The sequence below is a fragment of the Lissotriton vulgaris genome, chromosome 4_1, assembly GCF_964263255.1.
Source record: "Lissotriton vulgaris chromosome 4_1, aLisVul1.2, whole genome shotgun sequence".
NCBI classification, from domain to species: Eukaryota; Metazoa; Chordata; class Amphibia; order Caudata; family Salamandridae; genus Lissotriton; species Lissotriton vulgaris.
In genome coordinates, this window is record NC_141691.1 from 1774106766 (window position 1) to 1774130142 (window position 23377).

A 23377-nucleotide genomic window follows, 5' to 3' on the forward strand; every position below is an offset into this window, starting at 1 on the left:
GTCGGTAGGCAGCGTTGCTCTTATCCTTCTCTGTGGTTTTTTTGGTGCTTTTTCAGCCGAGAAAAACCTTCCTTCTTCCCCGTCGACTCGTGTCCGTGCACCCTCACCCAGTGTCAAAAAAAAAAAAAAAAAAAGAATTCGGAGATGGCTACCATGTACAGAGGATCCTAGGAGCTGCTTCTAATGTCATCAATGTGTGACCTATAGCCAAATGATTGACAACATAAAAAAGACACAAAAGAAGGACAAGTGACACAAAGATACCATTCCGTACCTAATCACCAGATAGCAGAATAATGCACATCATTTAAATCCAGAAATGATTCACGCTGTGAAATGACAATTCCCATTTCCCCAATTTAATGCATCGTATTATGCACCTTTCCTTCCTCGGCAAAGCAGCTGGATGATAGTTGCAAAGTAACTGCAAGCACACTTGCATCCTCACAAACACCTCCATTAGGTCCAAACATGTTTTAGGTAGGGGTGTGTAATTTGCTTCTGCATAATTAAGCTACAATTTGGCAAAAATATAAAAGTCACACGAAGGTACATGAAATGCACAGCTGGAATTTGGCCCTGTATTTTAAACACAAGGACGCATTTTGTTCTCCAAAGCAGAAAAACGCAAGTGCTGAAAAAAACAGCTGCTTATGTTCTGGCCGACTGTATTGTTTCCTGGAGCTCACACTTCCCCAGCATTACAAAGCTTTCAGCAGGAGTTATTTGGGAATAAAATAAAGTCTGTATTTTGTTTATTAAAGCAGTTTAACTGCTGTTGTATGCACGTCTCCTCCGTGCGTTTTCTGAGAAATAACTACTTAAGGTCTGCGAACTGTAACTAACTCAGACGTCACAATGAGCCTTTTCGCAAGTGGAAACAGCCAGGCGAAAATAGTTTATGTCCGTTGTTAAACACCCAAAAAGTTGAAATAAAGTGTTTAGCTCATAATAATGAAACATACCTGAGAAATAAGAGAGTCGAAAACCTTTCCGAGAAATGTTCTCATCGGAATGGAATTTGATCCAGACATGGTCTTGCAGGGAGATGTACGGGGCTGGAATGGTGGAGCCACAGGCTCTGTAACCTTCAGCGTTTCTGTAGGTTCCGATCGTCAACCAGTCAGAACTGCATCTCCTGGACCCCTGGATATCAAAGTCCTGGAAACTGCGATGGCAAAAGAAGACATCAGGGTCCATTTGTGTTGTACAATTATAATGTAAGCCTAATGAATGTACGTGCCTATCAGCGCACTCTAGAAGACCACGGAGTGCGCTGAGATGATACAGAAGCAGAACGCATCCTAACTGGGGAAAAGAATCTTTTATTCCTGCAGAAGCAAAATAACCATTTCTCGCCTGTAATTCTTAAACGCATGGTCTACAAAATGGAGAACAGTAAAGTGTGGGGCGAGGGTTGGATTGGCACATGAGCAAAACACATTTTAACTGAAAACAAATAAGACATTTCCAATATAGAAACTGAACACAGCACTGACGTACCGAATACACATTTAGAATATAAAGAAATATGCATTTGCAAATAATGTGCAGTCTAGTCACTGCCTGTTCAACTCAAAAATGTGCAATACAAAACTGAGCCAGCGGATCAGGATTTGTAGTGTGGCTAAACTCTTGTCTAAATTACAGGCGTTAAAGAGACAGTTAGGTGTTCATCCCACCAGACGGCACACGAAATTAAGGACTGCGTTACAATTTTTTGAAGTATGCAAATAAAAGTTACTTACAAGTAAAAATTGTTTTGCTGTTTAAATGGCCAGAGATCCACGTGTTGTGTACATTCTGCTGCCATTTTTTAAGTTCAAATAAGTCACCAGTTATTCCTCAACATTTTATGCGAAGACGTCCCTGGAATGAGATTCCCCTATGTAAACTGCAGTTTCACAATGTCTCACATACGATTGCCGAGCTTACTGTTGGATTGCGCCTAATAACCACTATGAATGCATGCAAGCAAAATGATGAGGACCCATGCAGTCTCACTATGGAATGGTGTTGTGCACGTACGATTGTTTAACCACTCAATCTGCTGTAAAACCATTGTTACAGGTAATTAACAAATCGCTTTTCTACGCAGCGGATCTCTAGTGGATTTAAATGCAATTTATAGATAAAAGTAGCATTCTGAATTTAAAGCGATGGGAAAATAACTAAGGCGTCTGTGAAGGGCTACAGTTCGGAATGTGCCTTATCGCCAAAGAGGCGTGCGATGAAAGGGCATGTCCGTAAGGGATGCCTGGACATCCTTTTAGAAGCCAGTAGACCTCAGCCAGGTGTGGCGTCAGAGTGCCATGGACAATACAATCGCTCTTCGGAGCGAGTCGGTTGTATCCAGTCCGCAACAAATGGTTAACTTTGCTGCGTCTCTCCTGTCGGCCACAGACAGTGGTCAGGATGGGTTGGGCCTCCTCCAAAACCATGAGTAGCACTTGCATAATCGATTCCCAAACTGTGTGCATGTATGGGCCAAAGAGGTACGCGGTGTTCACCGACCGCAGTGCTAGGCTGACAGAACAGAACATTCTCTTGCCAAAGGTATTAAGCCTCCGGTGGTGTGGAGGGAAGTACTTATCCTTCTTGGGACAATATGCATTAGTATTTCAACTGTGATTATGCCTGGTATTTAATTAGATGCCCTTTGATTGGCAGGCAATACTAACTCTACTACAGTGACTCAGGTATGTCAGGGCCCAGGGTCCTTCTCATGACCACTAAAAGATACACAGTACACACAAATAAAATACCATTAGATGCACTGGTTGGTTGGTTCCTAACGCTGTAATTCATATTGTAGTGATACAGTACACCATGACGCACGGTATCATTGTAAACAGCATAACATAAAGTCTTTACTATTTGCATTGGATGCGAGTTCTAACAGAATATAGACAATGCATGCCAGAACTACAAATATGAGAATCTATAACTGTACATATATGCCTCACTGTGAAACCAACTTTGAGCGTAAAATTGATCGGTACATCTGGATTGTGGGTCTCACCTCACAATAACGCACTTGTATGTATTAACTGACAATGAGTGGTTATGTTACAATGCTATGTATATATGTTTTCCAGCCCTGAGGAAGTTGTGGGCCAACTACCCACAGCGACGAAACGCGTGTTGGTGGGAGCAACTGGAATGAACAATAAACCAGCCACATCATATTAAATTGTTCTGCTCGTTATAATTTACTGCACTGACAAATGTGTACAAAGAAATTACTTATTTATGTGTGCTAGGGCATTGTAGCATTTGACTTAGGATCCTCTCGGGTTCTGATTAGTGGGGTGGAGAATGATTACCCCCTCCCTAAGCACCATAATTCCTTATATGTGAGACATTGAAACTCAAACCGCTATTAGAGAAGCGCCACAACCACATGGGGCACAATAATCCCATTAAGTATTCATATCTGAATGTGGTGGGGTACCACATGAGGGGCGCGCCATTCAAGAACACATCTTCCTCTACTGTGTCGGTGTTAAATTTATAGATCCCTGATTTGGCCCAACTGACTCGAAGCCCTGACTTCTCCTCAAAAGTTGTGAGTATATCCGCAATGGACGTTGGTATTGCAGTAACATCTCAAAGATATAACCACAAATCGTCTGCGTACAGGGAAACGGTGTGTAGCCCATCTCCCAGCCGTATCCCCTACTCCTCGCCGTCTCTCCGGAGCAACATTGCCAAAGGCTCCATAGCTAGGGAGTAGAGTAACGGAGATAATGGGCAGACCTGGTGCATCCCTCTCCTCACTCTAATGCAGTCCGAGATTAACCTGCCAGTGCAGACCCGGACAGAGGGCCGTTGATACAATAGATGAACCATGTTTAAATAGTGTTCCCCTAGTTCGTATTTACCCAGCACAGATGCCAGATAAGGCCATTCAAATTAATCGAAGGCCTTCTCCGAGTCCAGTACTAGGCAGCCCAATCGGGGCCAACTAGGCGTAGCATACTGTTGCACTATAAAAAACCTGGGTATATTAAGAGAAGTACATCGTGTGGAAACAAAACCCTTCTGATTGGGGTGTACCAACGTTTTCACTAGGGGTGAAAGATGCCTGGCTAGGAGCGATGCAAAGATTTTATAATCTGTGTTAAGGAGCACAAGCGGGCGATAGGAGCCCAGGAGGTCGGATTTTTTTATCAGGTTTAGTGAGGGAGACCAACAGGGCCTCATTCTGCGTGGTGGTGAGAGTAGATTTATCTAACGCAGTTTCGTATGCTTTTAGCAACTGCTGCACTAAGATGTGTGTATATGCCTTGTAAGATTCAGTCGATAGGCCATCCGGTCCTGGCGACTTCCCATTGGACAGTGAAAAAATACTGTCTCGAATTTCCTCTGGGTGAAGAGGGGTGTTTAATTCTTTACTCTTCGCACATGTGGGCCACAGCAGATCCAGGCCTTCCAGATATGCCTGTATCTCTAGGGGCGTAGCTTTCACGCGCCACTTATACAAATCCCGATAATACGTTACAAATGCACCATGAATATCTTGCTGTGTATATGCAATTTCTCCGTTCGCCTTTCTCGCCGATACTATTGACGTTGACGACTCATTCTGACGGATGAGCCATGTTAGCAGCTTGCCTGTCTTGTCACCCTTATGGTGTGTCCTCGCCGAGTGAGCGGCATAATTGAGGCACCTCAGTCGCTCTAGCAATCTCGCATGTTCCTCCTTGAGGCGGGCGAGCTGCCCCTGGGCACCATCTATGTCTGCCTGTTCACTAGCAGCCAATCTCCGCTCTAAAATGGTGAGGTCCTTTTCCAGTTGCGCACGTATACCTGCCTGTGTCCCCAAACAGTGCCCCCTAACAACCACATTAAGGGCGTCCCACTCCACCAATGGCGATGTGGCCGTACCCGCATTTTCATCAAAATATTTTTCTACAGTGGTGGTCAGTAAGTCTCGGAAGGGCGTATCAAGGAGGACATCTGGCTGGAGGCGCCACATCGGGATCGGTGGCAGCTCAACCTCCCACTGTAACTCCATGACATGCGGGTTATGATCAGAGTGCGTGCGCCCCATATAGGCGGAGTCTGGAATGCACGGCAGGAGGTCAGTCAACACCACAAAGCGGTCCAGGCGTACATGGAGTCTGTGGGCCCCGGAGTAGTAGGAATATACCCTATCTAGTGGGTTTTTGTGCCGCCATATATCAGAGAAACACCACTGCATAGCCCAGTGCGCCAATGCTTTTGCAGCTGTGTGCGTAGCAGTGCCAGGCAAGGGAGGGAAGGATCGGTCCAAGGAGAATTCCAGCACACAGCTGTAGTCACTGCCTAAGATCATAGGGATGTCGTGCCATGTGGATAATTTTTGTGATATCCAATCTAAGAAGGCTGCCTGCTCAGTTTTGGGCGCGTAATGTGAAGCTATTACCATCGGCTTATTATCAAGTACCCCTTTGACAATGACATATCTGCCCTCCCCATCCACCATTGTGTCCACCGCACGAAATGTACCTGGTCTCACCCACACTAGGACCCCAACTGTGTATGCAGAGTAGCCCGTCGCATAAAGTTGCCCCCTCCAGCGTCTATGAAGGCGTGTGACTTCTGCTTGAGCTAAATTAGTCTCCTGAAGGAGCGCTATTTGTATGTGATGGCATTCTAAATATGATTATATAAGTTAACGGCATTCCGGGCTATGAATGCCTCGCATGTTCCACGTACCTATCTTAACAGGCGCCATAACCAGTGAGTGTCAGGAGTATAAGTGGACCCATCCAACCGAAGGGTGGGGAAGATTGGCAGTAGGTGTGTAGAGGTTGTTCTATTGTAAATATCCCTGCACAGACCGATGTTACAGCAATTATACCCTTGTTGAAAAATGATGGTGTAGTAAACATATAAACAACTTACAATCAAAAATACCATGAGAGCAATTTTGCCACAAGCAATCGCCCAAACTTGAAATGCTATGGCACACAACTAACGTCTGAAGGAGACTGTTGAACACAGCAATCTAAGGACTAACGAAAGAGGAAGGGACCGCCATGTGCGGCTAAACCTATCTCTGACCAGACACTTGTAGGACACGGCTGCTGCCCGCTCGTTGTGCATAAAATTCCCATACAGTAAAAAGCTAACAAATAGAATATGCTAGTATGTCCAGGACCCGCCCCGCAAGAGCGACATCTGCATGAGTGCCAAGCATAAACATTGCAGTTCAAAAACAGCATATAGAGTCTTTTATACTTGCGTAACTGGTGAGGCCTTGCGATGCTCAGTCTACCGGAGAGGGGAAAGGTAAACAATTGACATACACATGATCAAGCAATATTGTCAGAAGTCTGCTGGGTGACATGTGGCAACACGCAGAAGCCTTGGGAAACAGGAAGATTTTCTGAAAATTCCTCGTCACTGTGCAGCCCCTGTCGATCAGAGTCTGAATCAGATTTCCCCTCCGGCGATCCGCTGATATTCACCACTGCTTGTACCGTCTCAAGTTGACCACTCAATATCAACTATTCTGTTAAGCCAGAGGCCTGAGGGGTCGAGGATTGCGACTTCCTTCATCTTCTTCGGCGAAGTCGTAGGGTATTCTCTCGCAGTGGCTCTCTTCGTCCAGTTGGTGATGAGTTGTAAGAGTTCAGCCATTCGTCTGTGCTTTCCGAAATGGTGAAAAAAGGGGTCTTATCATTTGCGACGACCCTCAGCTTTGCCGAAAACAGCAGAGTACTTAAGATCACATTGCCGCAAGCTCCTCTTCACTGCTAGATAAGAGTGTCTCTGTTTCTGGACTTGAAAAGTGTAGTACAGGAAGATCATATATTTGCGATTGTCCACTTGTATTTCTTGCAATTTTTGAGTCACTCGGAGAGCAGCATCTCTGTCTCTTTAGTTTAATAAGCGGATTAAAAACGGCCTCGGATTTGAGCTCGGAGGTGGGGGTTTGGCATGTACCCCGTGCGCTCTTTCAGCAACAAAATGTGGAGACAGGGCCTCTCCTGGCAGCTGCGATCTCATCCAGTCTTCTGCGTAATTCACTGCGTTTCTACCTTCCATTTCCTCCGGAAGGCCCATGACGCGTACATTATTGCGGCGGGCCCTGCCTTCAGCCTCCTCCTCTCTGTCTTCCAGGAATTTCACTCGATTCAACAGGTCACGAATGTTCTCCTAAGCGGTGGACTCTCGCGGTGAAACCTCCGCAATCTCACCTTCAGTGGCAGCAGTACGGCCTGCGAGTTTCCGATGATCCGCGTGTAGCAGCATGAAATCAAGCGCCACTTTGTCTATTTTGCCTTCTAAAGAAGTGCAAATTTGATTCATCATCTCTCCAAGCTTCTCAACTGCCGCCAGCACTGCTTCGAGCTTATGCACCATGGGGTCCACCGTCTACGCTTCTGCCATCCTGTCTGCCTGTGGCTGAGTCTGTGGGTGAGGGGCTGCCGCACCCCCGGTGCCAACCTTCGTCCGACGCCCTCGTGACTGGTGCAGCAGTCAGCGAGCGCCAAGCTGGGTGTGTCGCCCCTCAGGCGCCTCTGGAGTAGTCCCTGGGATCCACACCCACCATACGCAGCAGTCAGAGCCCAAGATCAATCACTAGTGCTGTTTGTGACTGTACCGCAAGAACCTCAGTATAGAATTGGTCAGGTGGGTCCCATCACCTCTGAGCCTGGTGTTGCAAGGCGTGCCAGTCGTAGTAGACTTTAATGTGTAGCCAGTCGCTTTGATAGGCCTGGCTTTCGCTGTTTAATCAGCGCTGGGTAGGGTGACCAGGCCGCTGCGCCACAGACTTCATGTACCGACGCGAGCAGGTCGTGTGCCACCACCGCACAGGTCCACAGAAATGTCTCTTCTCAGCCACATTCAGGGCAGAATGGCCGCGATGAAGGGCTCCAACACAGCCACCCAACCGCAGGGGTGGGACAGTCGTTGGTCTCAGGCGGGCCACGGGCCTAGAGCCTCTCTGTTACCTCTGTTACCTCACACAGGAGCTGGACAGTTAGGTGGGCCAGTCCCCAAACACTAGCGTCCCCACCACAAAGGGGTCTCACCGGTGAGTTCAGGGTCCCCACAGCAGGTCGCAGCTTCCACGTCGATGCAGCTGCACTTCGCCTGGTCAGACCTAGTGAGCGGAGTCAGACCCCGACCTCGCGTGAAGTGCTGTAGCCGGCTCCACCGCTTCTTGTCTGGCAGTCCTGTGGGTGGTGGGATTCATCCCAGAGTCAGGTGGGGTGTTCTCTGTGTCGCCTCTAGGTTCCGACAGGGCCAATTCTGGGCTGTCCGTGGCGATAGGTGGTACGCGGGGTGAGGTGGGCTGCAGCGGCCGTCGGGGCATAGGGGGGCGGAATCAATCCCCCAGGGCCACGTACCTCGCTGCGCCTGATGCCCTGGAGTCACTCTCGGCAGAAGCGCAGGTAAGAGTTCCGTTTCAGTTCCCCTGGGCATCCGTCCTCCTGTTTCTTCACCGGGATGTCGGGGTCACCTCCGGATCAGTCCCAGCTGCCAGAAGCCCCTCCAGCACAGGCATATGCGGATTAATGCGACCAGAGAAGGAGCCGATGACGAAGCTTTAAAGCTGCACGTTCTACTCCATTGCTGGCCAAGCCACGCCCCGCCGAATAGGTTGTAATGCTGTGGCCCCTCAATAATCAGAGGATACAGATTTGGGCCGCAAATAAATACATTAGAAATTGCGAGCTCCTAATTCTGATTCAATGTGAATCGGAATGAGGAAATCACAATTTAAAATGAACAAAAGTCTGAGTCCCATTTGCGATTCCCAATGGGTCGCAAATGGGGACCTGCCTCATTAATGGTCACAATTTCCGATCCATTGGGAATCACTAAAACCTCAGGGATGGTAGTCTGCTGGGGACAGTAGACCACCATGTTTGTGTTTGCTTTTAAATAAAGCAATGTTTTTATTTTTATTTTGAAATGCAGCCCATTTTCCTTAAAGGAAAACGGGATGCGTTCCTAAAAGAAGAATTAAATGTGGGACACTTAAAAAAAATTGTTTTCGCATGCTTTCACAAACGGGAAGGAGTGCCTTGGGGACCATTACCTGTTTACGAATGCATTCGCACCAAGTTGAAATTGGTGTTAATAAGCAAATGTTTTCGAACCACATTTCGGCCGCAATACATTCATGCATAGGACTGCGAGTCGATATTAGGAAGGAACACCCTTAACACGCTGCTTCCTAATACCAAATCACTAACCTATTTTGCGATTCGGTAATTGGTTACAGAATGGCAAAATAGGGTTTTGTAAAAGGAAAATGCTTTTATTTAGTCACAAACTGTCAGATTCTGTTGGCCTGTCCATGGAAATTTCCTATAGCAAGGAGGACAAAACTTAAATGGCATATTCTTAATATCCCCATCGTATATGGGACATTGTCATAAGACCTGACATAGGTGTTCAGCCTGGCTGTTGTCAAAGCAGTCATTGTTCCTTATGTTCTGTTCGATGCTGCGACAGTCCTTTTTTCTAGTTTCTGGGCATTGAATTTTTTCAGCTTTCAGTTCCAACAGCATGACCACACAAAGCTCATCCAATCCAGAAAAAGATAAAAAGCAGCCTGAGCTGGGTGTGTGTGTCCTGGTGCATTGTATGTTATAGGGGATGAACCACGATTCACCTCAAAGCCAAGACCCTTTTTTGGAAGAAAATCAACTTTTAATATCGCAAGACTAACAGTAGAAAGCAAGAATGTGCAGAGCATGTGATTTACAGCAAAGTGTACATTACACATTTTGTCGTTGCTGTTTTTGCTGTCCATATCAACTCCATTCCACTTTGGATACCATCTCATCCTCTCAAACCCTACTTTTCCTAAAAAATACTTTTCTTGTTTTTTTAAGATCTATTTTCGTTCTACAGATAAACAAAGTACTGTAGGGTTCTGGTGAGCACTTGTTAGGCGAACAAGAATTCTTTCAATGGGGACTTTTCATGGTTGTGTCCAGTTAGGCTATTTACTTCCTCAAATGTTTCAAAGCCAACTCTTGTTCTATTTCCAAATCATTCACCACAGTTTCTATAGTCTTTAGTGAAGATCATGGTTTCATTCCAGTTTAGCACCTGGGTTGGTTGCCCCTGTCTACTACTCATATTGTTGCTACTGGTGACAGGACTTAATGTTAAGAAGACTCCTCATCCGTGCTTCTTGAGGATAAAGTATTTGAATATCTGTTCAAGGGTTTTGTCATCAGTGGCTGGAAGCTAGTTTTAATCCTGCAGTTTGTACACGTTTTGTAGCACTTCGTTTTTCGGCTGTTCAGGAGGTAGCTTGTCTGTTTTCTTTAAGATACACATTAGAGACTTCTGTATTCGGAGTTGCAATCGGCCAGCTTTTTGGTTGAATCAGAAAAGCTGCAATGGAAAGTCAAAGATCCTGTAAGAGATCAAGTGGTTTCAGTATGTGTTAGGTCCTGCCCCGGATTCTTTTCTTTGAGAAACTGCAAGCTCAACTCATGTTCTGTCATAGAATTCATGGAATGGTTGAACACATCTTTAAATCCCTCATCTTTTTTTGCTCAACGGTTTTAAAGAAGCTACGCTGGTAGCACTTTACATGGGGGTGTCATTTCCTATTACTTCCTGTTTACCAATTACTTTTATTCTAGGAAACAGTGCTGACCATTTTGTGTCAATCCGTAACTGCAGTGTTTCCACATTGCTCTCTATTCAAATCAGATTGGGCAGTCACTACAATCCTCTTGCATTTGCTTTTCCAGTCTTTTTATACAACCGAATAACAATGATCCTTCAGTTGTATGATCTTACTTACAGGATAGTCAACGTGGCAAATTGTATCATAAAAAAAACTCACAAAAATGAAGTACAGAGGAGCAACTTTCTCACATGTATCAGAATTTAATATTGTGTGTTTTTGCCCGTGATCGTATGTGTCACTGCTGCCGGGAAAGAAACTTTTTTAGGATAAGAACCCTCACTCACCCGAAGGTGACATGCTTCATCATTGGGTTCCCTCCTCACTCCTGTACTGCAAGGTCAATGGTGTGGGCTACAACTCCCCAAAGGGAAGGAGCTGAGGTGTTTTGCAGTCCTGGGATCAGTACGTTCCTGGTTTCTCTGATCCCATTAGGATCCTTTGTGTGACTATAGCAAATTGTATCATACATATGTTTCCTGATATTTGCAATGGTATGGGGATTTTTGTAGGAGTTCAATCTTTTTGCATACATGGCCAACCTTGGTTGGTTCCGAGTATTTCCCTCAGGTCTACTTGGTGGCGTCTTCATCAAGAAACTGGAACAGCTGCGAAAGCCATAAATCTACCTAATGTTACCTCTGCCTCTTGTTTGGATATCCAAGTTTGATGGTGAGTAAATGCCCACACAAGCAGAGACACACTTCTGCACCTTTCCTACTAGATCAGAAAACAAGCATTTGCAATTCAATAGGTCTTGCGTTACTGAAAGTTTGAGCTATTGCAGTTGAGAATAATAATGCAACCCCAATAGCTCAAAACTTTCAGTAATGCGAGACCTACTGCATTGCAAATGCTAGTTTTGATTTTGGTTGGCTGGGTTCGGAGGGGCTTTGTGGCGAGTACTTCATCTTTCTAATTATTGGTGAAGCAATATTTTTTTCAAGAGTTCCTGGAAGTTAAATATAAGTGTTTCAGTCAGGTTGGGGAGCTATCTTCACAACATTGAATGGGTCCTATGTGATATGCTAGACGTCATTCAACCTAGGCCTCTGCCTCCATAAGAAAAGGGCAGCATGCTGTGCTGCTTATGAAAAAATGACAATACTGAAAAAATAGAGATTGGCGAGCGGCGCCGAAGGAAAGAAAGGCACGGCTCGCTAAACTCTATTTTTTCAATATAGTAAGTTTTTCATAAGCAGCCCAGCACGCCACCTCCATGTTTAAGAGGCTGACCGGGAACAGAACAGGGGTGTGCCGCGCTGCTTACTAACAGCATATAATATTTAGAAAATAGAGTTTGGTGAGCGGCGCTGACGAAAAGAAAGGCGCGGCTCGCCAATCTCTATTTTTTACATATTGTAAGCTTTTCATAAGCAGACGCATTCATCTTTAAGAATGGCGGGGAAAGAAGCGGAAGAAAGGTGCGGCCGCCATTGTTAAAGTTTAATGCAGAGTGCTGCGCTGCATATGAAAAAATAACAATATTGAAAAAATAGAGATTGGCGAGTGGCGCCGAAGGGAAAAAAGGCATGGCTCACCAAGCTCTATTTTTTTCAATATTGCAAGCTTTCCGTAAGCAGCGCAGCATGCCACCTTCATCTTTAAGAAAGGCAGGGAAAGAAAGGCATGCTGCCCTGCGTACGCATAAATGCGACGTCTGTGACAGGAAAGTGATGCCTTCTTTAACAAGCCATATCCCAACGAAAAAAGGAGTGCGTACAAAAACACATTAACTGAAGAAAGTGGTAAACTGCATGTAACAGGAGCAGTCTGCAGGGAGGATCTAAAACAACAAAAGGCAGGAGTAATTATACATGCTGACCCAACAGAAGCATGCATTTATAAAATGCACGAACAGGAACAAATGAAAAAGAGAGGAGGGGCTTGAAGCCACGGTGTAAATTACAGCATGTCTCACAGAGAAGAACATGTGCTGCCCGGGCTCGACCTACAAACACCATGGCCAGAGCCACTAGAATTTCAAAAACATGTAGCACTATTATCACTCTTCAGAAGGGAGTGCTTACTCTTTTGTTAAATTCTGCCAGATGCTTGAATTAAGTTATTTCGTGCTGCATCCTGCACTGAGATCAGATAGTGGCTCATTCCTCTACTACCTGCTTGGAAAGACCTCCATCCCAGTTTGTATTTACAGTAGCTCACTCCTCTACCACCCTGGTTCAAAATGATGGTATTCAAACATTGCTTCCCTGATTAAATGTAGTTACAGTCTTCAAAAGAAGAGTGACTCTTTTCTAAAAGTTTGCTTTATTCACTGAGGACTGCTTGAGAAGGACCAAATGTTACGAATCTAATAAACAACCATTGCTAGATAACACCATGACCAGACACTTCTCATTCCATGTGGGTATCATCATTAGATTCAAAACCACCTTCTCATCCGTGCGTATAATGTTTAATAAAATACCGATATAAGAGATACTGCTCTTAAAAATAAGCCTACAAGGCTCTGGTTGGCTCTTGCTTTCTGTGGATGCATTCCACCTCAATTTGGAAATTTAAACACGCTGCTTCCTTCTCTTGTGCAAATAGATGATAAAGATCTCAGGGAAGCAGTTGATGAAAATAAGCAGTGTGCAAGGATGTCAATTAAATAAGGTTAGAAAAAGCAATCCTAAGGAACTCTACAAAGTAATGAGTTGCAATTCTCATCACTCATATAATATAATGCTGCGTGTAATTGATTAAATTAAATTATACTATCTAGCAGCTTGAGGGTGCTTCAGACTTATTCACTTAATTGGGTTTACAAATATAAACTATTAGGTATGAGGTGCCCTAAATCATAATCCCTTATTTTGGAGCAATTTTTGGCTGCGGTGCCTTTTCTTAATATGAGTGAAGGCTAAACTGTTGTGAAAATGGGTATAAATTAAGCATTTATGAACGACTCTTAATGTGATCAAGGCACAAAATACTGTGAAAAACTTTAGATACTGCCTCAAATGTAATTTTGGACCTTTCCATTTTTCCCCATGATATCACAATAAAAAAATGTGGAATTGTTTAAGTGAAGTCAAAAAATCTTGAAATGTGTTCTTTTTATTTCATTTATTGTACTTTCCTAAAGATACATATGTGTGGTCTGCTTGTTCAGCTAAACTATAAGAGAATGGAAGTAAATAAAGGGGCATTAAATTATTACAAATGCAAATTAAGGTATCGTTTGACCCTCCTCCACTTTGCACTGAAGTGACAAAGCCTCAAATCTCTTTGATACGACTTCCATACATGATTATTCAGCTCAAGGTTACCTTATGGTAATGATTTCTCCAGGATTTGCTCTGATATACCAGCTGCAGTTGATTCTGGCAGGATATTCAAACGGCCATCCCGGACTTGTGATTATGCCACTTGGAGCCCGCATTTGTTCCGGGATATCTCCACATGCTGAAAAATAACAAGGACAATCGCACATTTAATATCACCAAACATGAACGGCAGAACATTAATATTGATAATAAGCATTGCAAGTTAAAGACTAAACTACCACCAGCAAGTTGGGGGAAATGTTGGTAATGACAAAAAACTGGTAATAGCAACAGATTAAAACTTGTATTTTTTTAATTTTGCTTATTTTGTTCAGCATTATCTTGAATGCCATGTGACTAGATTGCAGCACTTTACTGCATATAAATATTTGGTTAGCACATAAGCAGGTGGAGGGTGGTCGATGTGACACTGATGGTAGTGGGTGCTTACAAAGGATGGCGATACATGCAGGCTAGATTTAGGACTTAATAGATCACAGTTATGATTCTATAAAACAATATGGAAGTAAAAAGCTGAAGTGAAAAGGTTAGAGAATAACAGTGTTCATGTCTTTAATCAAGGCATTTAGAATAAGGCCACCATATCAGTGGAAGTGGGGAGGGGGGGCTAAACAGCATTTATCGGTCAGAGCATCCAGCCAATAATCTCTTTGTATGTATCGTTTTTCAAGAGTTATTATGGTTTGGTTTGATAGAGCAGAAGTCGCCAGACAATTATGCAAGAATCACCAAAAGAGTGGGCTTTACTCCGACCACATATTAGGAGCTAGGAGTACATGTTTTGATTGCGCAGAAGTTGTGTGCTTCTACAAGAAAAGTGCCTGCTGTCCAAACATCTGTGACCATGTTGTTTATTTATCCAGCTGTCTGAGCTTGAAATTGCAGGTGGACACACCTGCCAATGTAATGCTATCAAAGTGTCATAGATAACTAGATAATTTATGGTGCTTTTCTCTGGCAGCATCACAGATGGGAGGAAAGCAGTCAGTAATGTACATGTATTTATAGGTCTGTCTTGATAGTGCATTTTTAAACCAGACGTATTGGCATTGCCAATGCTTGCTTGAAGAGCAAGTGGTTTGGATTTCCTCTTAAGCCTGCTCTCTGAGCACTGTGGGCGCTTCTGTTTCAAGGGAGTAACATCATCTACTTTTTCATCATTGTTAGTAAAACTGTATTGGAATGGAGTGATGCAGATATGCCAAACTAAAGGAACTTGATTAAGAAGAAAATATAAAGATGAAAAATACAGCCAATACAGACTGGAATACGTCTCAAGCATAAAATGTATAGGTTACATCCCACTTAGCATATGTCCTATCCAAAATGCTACCACTATTATGTTGACTAGGCTAAATAACACCACTGTCTTTAGAATATTAGAATATATTTATATATTAACAGGATGGCAAAGTTTGGGATATAACACACTTGCCACCCCTTCTACCTCGTGAATGCCAATTTCCATTATCTAATAAATAAAGGGCTAACACCCTTCTAGACCATCATATAAAGCCCAATTTGGCATATTATGAACAACTGCCACACAAAATATCGCAGCTACCTGTAGAGATCTCATCTCTTCCCAGCAAATCACTGAACTGTGGGTGGTCACAGTAGGGCTGTTCAGATAGTGCAAATATGGAAATGGTCTGACAAAAAACCTCATGGGAGGGGTGTTCTCAAGTTCTTTAAGAAAAGGCAGCAAACTGTGGCTTACATATATGTAAGGGTTCTTTCACTTTCTCCACAACTTTCCCGCCATAGTTTCAACACCCAAGTCTGATTAGAAATAAGTATACAAAGCATTCCACTTTCACTTGGAACCTATAACTCCACGGCTTCTGTGGTTTTAATTCCCTTCCCTTCTCCTGGGCAGTCTCATGACTGTCTATAATGTTTCACTCGTTTACTGAGCTTAAGTTTGTCTGGTCCAGAAAAGTTGTCGTTCAAATAGGATAGTTTGCAAGTAAACAGTAGCTTTCTTAGAAACATTCAAGCCTAATATGGATTGAACTCTGAAATTAAATCACACATCTAACCTCAAGTACCAATCTCCTGGAGAGGTACATGCAGGTTGAGTAATGATGATGCATGCCTTCTGTAATTAGTTAATATGCCTTATAAACAATACTCAGGTTGACCGATTATTTAAACTTGTTTGTTTTTTGAGTGGAAAGAAAGGAAACTAATGCCATCTTTTGTAGCAAGTACATCCTTGTGATTAAGTTCCTTTGGGTAGAAAAAGTCTGTAAAACACAGCACCCCAACATTTCTAGGAAAGCTTAGGATCATGAACCTTTCACTTTATTTGACCCTCTGAGAGCACATCTCCATAAAGACGTGTGTGAAAAGTCAAGGTCAGTCCAGGGCATATTCTGTTATGTTTGGTGGTTGGAGAAGTCAGGATCAGACGAAGAGACCTTCTACTGTACAACTAGTGAGAGGTCTACTTCCTGTAGCCTGCTGTTGCCCTACTACAGAGAGTTGTATTTCCAGTGACATGCTAATGCCCTACCACTTCGACTTAAAATCTTTACAGGTCTGACTTGGAAGTTCCAGCCACTGCGCAATGGGTAGATGTCTGGGAAGGGGGAGACATAGACGAGGGGATTAAACACGGAAAGTAATATTTTAATGAGACATCTGTTCATCTGGCTTCTAACTTGGATGCCATTATTTTTAACCGCAGCCACTCACACGAAAGTTTGTTTTGCTAAAAGTTTTAGATGAGGTAAAGACCGAATTATGTCTACTGCATTAATCACAAATATTCAGAGCCATTGTAATTTTTGATGCCGACATTCTTTCAAGTTACATTCAATTTCTTATGACTGTGATAAAAAGAAAATATATATTCCGTTTCTATCAACTTTTCTCCAAGTTCCTAGTTTGCATGAAAAAATAATTAGGTAGTCCATTTAAAAAGGCATAATCTGTGCATGAGCATGCAGGTATCAACTTTATCTTATGAGAAATTCTCTATGTTCCAGTTGCTTCCTTCCTTATTACATGCTGGAAAAAGCAGTAATAATTTTTATTGCCAAATATCTCTTCATAAGATACCAGGTGGCTTTCAATATTTGCCATTTAAGTCATGCATGAAATTTAAACATTACAAAAAAATGACTTACCCGTTGACACTCCTGAAATATGCACATTTTCTGAATGTTCTGCAAGAGCACCATTTCCTAGAATTAAACATAATGAACAAACTAATTTCAGAGTAAGATAACATTTGTAGAAATTCTTCAGATACTCTGTTTCAGGAGAAGTAAAAGTAGGACTGAGCAAATATGATTAGTATGCTATATTTCCAACTGCTACAGCTGCTAAAACTTTTCTGATAGCAGCACCACTATAATATGCTGATTAAATACGGAAAAGGAACTTTATCGACTTTTAACGTACACAGAACAAACACATTTATGACAAAAGCACCGGAAATCTACATTTTTTAAATAAACATTAAAAATATAAAAACAAAAGAATAACATTACACACCAACTCCAATTAAAATAATTTATTTTAACTTCTGTGCCATATGAACATAAAATACCTTCACAGCACTAGCATACACAATGGTTAAGCTGATGGGAAAAAATTAAGAGTGTTAATCAACTGTACAGTTCTGGGTTATTGAGCAAAATGTTAAAGACGATAGCATGGTAAAACAATAATTTCAACATATGCTTGAGTTAAGAGCGAGAAGGAAGTGGGATCCTGGAGGGAGAGGGTCACTATCCAAACTGTACAGAACACCTACAAATTCTAAATGTAAGAATTAGCAGATATCCTACATGTCTCTTCCTGCCATTATGTTATGTTATGTGTTATATGTCATACATTTTATAGAGCGCATAGCTGCCCCAGCAAAGAGGTGTCCCAGCGCTAATCAGCAACTGTCAAAGGGCAGACGGAGAGACTCACAGAAAGACCAATTAAATAAAGAAAATATGGGTCTTCATGGCTTTAGGAAATAGGGCATGATTTTGGATGCTTCTAATACCAGCAGGGAGGGAGTTCCAAAGTTTAGGGGCAAGAGCAAGAAAGGAGCGCCCCTCCTGCCCGCGTTCTCTTGACCCGAGGAACAACCACTAGGTGCTGGCTGATAGAACACAGCTGGCGGGTGGGTGTATAGGGTGTAAGCAGATTACCTAAGATATTGGGCGATTGGAGATTCATGATTCTGGGAGATACAGAGAACTTTGAAGTGGATAAGTTTTTCCAACGGAAGTCAATGTAATCTACAGATGGAGTCAGAGCTAGAGTAGGTTCTTGGCAGACCGAGGAGCATCCGAACTAAAACATTTTGTGCCATTGAAGAATAAATTACTTACCTTCTGTAACGCCTTATTTGGTAGAGACTACTAGCCACAGATTCCTTACCTTAGAGTACTACCCAGGCGTCAGACTGCATCCAGAAAGTGTCCGTGAGCAGTACCCCAGCGTCATTCGGCTCCGCTTCATCACGGCGGAAATGACGTTCGCAGTGCCTATTCAGGTGCCACTAGGCGCACCGACGTCAGATACTTTTCACAAATTTACACGCTTGTAGCACTGAGACACAAAGTCCACTAGGCGCACCAACGTCAGATACTTTTCACAAATTTACACGCTTGTAGCACTGAGACACAAAGTCCACTAACCACTGGTGCAGAAAACTAGGGCCCTGAAAGTGAAGAACCCTGTCCCTAGAAATCCGTTCGCAGAGCGGGGAAGATGGGTGGGTCAGTAAAGAATCTGCGGCTAGATAGAGTCTCTACCATATAAGGAGTTACCAAGGGTAAGTAACTTGCTCATCTGATAGAGACTTCTAGCAGCAGATTCCTTACCTTAGAATAGATACCCAAGCAATCCCTCCCCGGAAGTGGGTCTGTGGACCAATTTAACATGAGGAAGTCCTGCAGGAAGGAACAGTCAATACATCCATTTCTACGGACCGGACTGTCCAGACAATAATGTTTGGTGAATGTGTGCAATGAGTCCCATGTTGCTGCCTGGCAGATAACCAGGACCGGACCGCTGCCAGCTAACGCAGTAGTTGCAGCTTTAGCTCTGGTGGAAAGAGCATGCAAACCCTCAGGTAGTTGCTTGTGGGCCAATGTGTAGCAGAAGTTGAGGCACAGCACGATCCATATGGAGATAGTCCGCTTCTGCACGGCCTGTCATTTCCTCAGACATACCCACAAAGAGTTGGTCGTCCACCTGAAACTCTTTTGTGCGGTCAAGTTAGAATGACAACATTCTTTTTGGGTCCAGACGGTGTAGACGCTTCTCTTCTTTTGGGGGAAGAGGTGGAGCACAGAAAGTGGGCACATAAAAAGGAGTGACAACTTTGGGAAGAAAAGAAGCTCTCGTACAAAGCACCAGTTTGTCTGGGCAGATTTCAAGATAAGGAGGCTTGGATGACAAGGCCTGAAGCTCACTGAACCTCTGGGCAGATGTTATCGCCACGAGAAAGGCATTCTTGATGGTATCTAGATTGAGAGGACAATTGTGCAGAGGCTCAAAGGGAGTGCACATAAGGAAAGCGAGAACGAGTCTGAGGTCCCACTGGGGCATAACAAAGGAAGTGGGAGATAATATAGGTTGCAAACCTTCCAAAAACCTATGTACAATAGGGGCTTACAAAAGGGAAGGTTGGTCAGGCAACCAAAGAAAAGCAGATATTGCAGATAGATACAGTGCCCAGAGCAGAGCCCTGTTGGGCAGTGGAAAGAACAGGAGAACCTGAGAAAGAGGAGGGGGTCATATTTAGCACAACGGCAGGAGTAAACCATCTTGGTAGAGGAATATCTGGCTGCCAAGATAGCGTTGCAGAGACGGGCGGAAGGTCGAAGGTTTTCAACTGTTGTCGCTCAATCTCCATGCAAAAAAGTGCGGATCGTTGACCGGATCTGGTAGAGAACCGTTTCCCGCTGCTGCGACAGAAGATGCTCCCGAAGGAGCAGCCTGATCGGAGGATCAATGGGCATGCTTAACAGCTCGGAATAGCAGACTCTTTGGGCCCAGTCTGGAGCCACAAGGATGACTTGGGCCTGGTCGTTCCTGATCTTTTTGAGAACTCTGGGCAGGAGTTGTATGGGCAGAAAAGCGTACAGTACGCCTGAGCTCCACTTGAGATGAAAAGCGTCTCCTACCAAAAGCCGCCTTGGAAAGTCCAGCACGCCGAACTGCTGACATTGCGCGCGTTCTCAGCGGCGGCTAATAGATCTTACCAAGGCTCTCTCTATTGCTGAAAGAGAACTTGCACCACATCATAATAGAGATGCACCAAATCCGACTCGTCTTCAAAGAGATGGGGCCATCAAAGGATATGTCCATGAGTGAGGACTGAACATCCCCAGAAAATCCAGTCGTCCTCAAATCAGTCATGGCGCCGTAGGCCCACTGTCGACAAAACCGCTCTGCCTAGTGAGTTGGTGGTGTCAAGCCTACGACCGATGGTGAACTTCACTGCATCTCTCCCATCGGACACAGCCTGTGAGAGCACAGCCCTGGCCTCCCCCGGGACCATTGGCAGCACCTGCACAACTGTATCCCACAGCGCATGGGAATAGCTGTATTAACAGACCGCAGTGCCAAGCTAGCGGAAGAAAACATCTCCTTCCTAATATTGTCCAGCATTTTGGATTCCCTATCCGGGTGTGCGGTAGGGAATGCCCCAGGATTTGGGTGGGACATGGAGGCTTGGACATCCAAGCTTTCAGGGGTAGGAAATTTGGGTTCGCAGGTCTTGGTGGTGGGCAATCCTCCTGCTCACAGAAGTCCCTGTGTTGGGCTTGGACCAAGTCCAGAGTGCCTCATGGAAAGGGAGAAGCTAATCAGACTGGAGAAGTACCCAGTCCACTGGCTTCACCCTGATCCTCAGAACAGCCCAGTTGTTCCTCATTAGGCTGATATTCTTCAGGGTCCAGCGACCCCTCCTAATCCTCGCCAAGTCCTAGCCCAAAATAATAGGGCTCAGGCCCGGAAGGCATAGCTCTGGTCGGCACCTGTGTCGGACATCGCCCCTGCCGAACTCAGGGATGAAATGGGGATGACACTCAGAGTGTCAGCCTTAGTGTTCGCGAAAGGTTGAGGTGGCCTGACCTGCACCAATCTGGATTAATCCGTGGATTCCTGGGGTTCGCCTGGTGTTGCAACCGTCAGAGTGGATCCAGTAGGGGGTTTCCTGAACCTGCGCACCGGAGGGAACGGGCTGCCCAAAGATGAGGAACATGGCCTCATACAATTTGGGTAATTAGGCGGAGGTCGCTCCCGGAAACTTGGGGAGGAGAGGAGCCAACCCAGATGCTGGCTCAACCACAGGGCCAGGCCTCGAGAGGTGACGCTATCTCATCTTGTTGGCTGACGGATGAGGTAAATTCGGAGCATGCTTCGACGAAGGCTTCTTCTTGTGGGACATAGACTTACTCAAATGGCTCGACGACTTCGAATGAGAAGATGACCTCGTGCACCACAACTGCTCCCAGGACCTTCCTCTTGACCTGGAACGGCACTGTGCCGCATGTAGAGCAGTCATTAGCTTGAGGTATTGCTCCTTTAAGGCCTTCTGGTGCATGGCATGGCAGCTGGGGAAGGTATTTGGGTCATAGTCATGCTTGAGGCACCAAAAGCATACACGGTACGGGTTCGTCACTGACATCTGTCCGTGACAGGCACTGCGGAGCTTGAAGCCGGCCTTCCTCATAAACATCCCTACCATACCAGGGGGTAAACCTTAAGAAAGACTTCGACAAAACATAAAAAAAAACTAGTCAAATATTGACTAAGGGGTAGCTCTTCCTGCTGGCTGGCATGAAAAGAAAAGTAACTGATATCAGCGCGTTTGGGAGGCGCCTACACTGGCACAGCGAACATCATTTCCAGAGCGGACAACACCATGTGGGGCTGAACGACACCACCTACCGGCGAGCAGGTGTCCTACTCACTAAAAATTTCCAGAACCAGTAGGACGCCTGGGGAATATTCTAAAGTAAGGAATCTGGGCTAGAGGTCTCTATCAGAGAGAAAATCTACTCAAAAGAGGTTGGAGGTGAATATGTTTCTGGGGTGGAAAGGGAAAGGAAATGCTCTGAAAATTCAGGTTGGTAAATCAACTAGTTCTCATGGAATCTTGAGACTTGCTATTATTACAAAGAATACTCCTGTGGATTTTTGAGTGTTGGAAATCTATGCAAATCATGGAATCAAGGATTATCAGCTTTGCAACTTTCAAAACAATGGGAATTGGCCCCAGATTACTAACACTGATAGATCACAAGCATAGGAACGGGGATACATAAAGGGTCTGGGTGGTGGGAATTTGCATTATGACTCTTTTTGACGCTGCCAATGTACATAATCTAATCTGCCATCTTGTGGAACTACTAGGCCTTGGTAGGGTGTGGGGCAACAGAACCTGGAATACAGATAGGGGGATGCACACAGAACCTTGAATCCAGACATGGGGAAGAACAGGAATCCAAAAAGCAGGTATACGTGATACCAAGTATGGTGCTTGGTCTTTGTCATCCTGAAAATGATGATTAACCGGTTTGTGAAAATATGAAAATTCATGAGAAAGGACCCGAACCCGAATTGCTGTCAACAAGTAAGAGATTGACAACACAATCAAAAACAAGCATTTGCAATGCAATAGGTCTCGCATTAGGAAAGTGTTTGAGTTATTTGTTTTGTACATGACAAATTTGTTATTTATGTGTTATTTTTGAAAATTGTGAAATTAATAGCTTTGTCATTTACAATGCTAATACTTTTATTTTTTGACAATGTGACACCTATAGCATTTTTAATGCAACATGTTTTGTATTTACGTGACTACGACTTACGAAATTAATTGCTTTGTCATTTATAACGCTAATAGTTATAACTTTTGCAAATGTGACACCTATAGCATTTGTATTTCAATATGGGTTGTATTTATGTGAGCTACATGTATGGATATTACAAACAACAATGGTTTGGAGTTGGAGGGTGGAGTTGGCTTTTGAGTTGAAGGGTGGATTTGGAGGGTGGAGGGTGGAGTTGGAGGGTGGAGTTGGCATTTGAGCTGGAGGGTGGATTTGGAGGTTGGAGGGTGCAGTTGGAGGGTGGATTTGGAGGTTGGAGGGTGGATTTTGAGGGTGGAGGGTGGATTTTGAGGGTGGAGGGTGGATTTTGAGGGTGGAGTTGGAGGGTGGAGTTGGCTTTTGAGTTGGAGGGTGGAGTTGGCTTTTGAGTTGGAGGGTGGAGTTTGCTTTTGAGTTGGAGGGTGGAGTTTGCTTTTGAGTTGGAGGGTGGAGTTTGCTTTTGAGTTGGAGGGTGGAGTTTGCTTTTGAGTTGGAGGGTGGAGTTGGAGGGTTGAGTTGCAGGGTGGATTTGGAGGGGTGGATTTGGATGTAGGATTTTGATTTGGATGGTGGAGTTTGATGGTGGA

General features: G+C 44.3%; 1 protein-coding gene across 1 annotated transcript in view; it reads right to left on the reverse strand.

Annotated features, from left to right (window-relative positions):
• LRP12 (LDL receptor related protein 12) overlaps nt 1-23377 on the reverse strand; it is a 189171-nt gene that overhangs the window by 68745 nt on the left and 97049 nt on the right. Inside the window, exons 2-4 of the mRNA XM_086966104.1 lie at nt 17088-17144; nt 13936-14071; nt 966-1168 (exon numbers count right to left, since the gene is read on the reverse strand). Of these exons, the coding sequence (XP_086822230.1) occupies nt 966-1168; nt 13936-14071; nt 17088-17144 (396 nt within the window). The remainder of the gene's footprint in view (nt 1-965; nt 1169-13935; nt 14072-17087; nt 17145-23377) is intronic.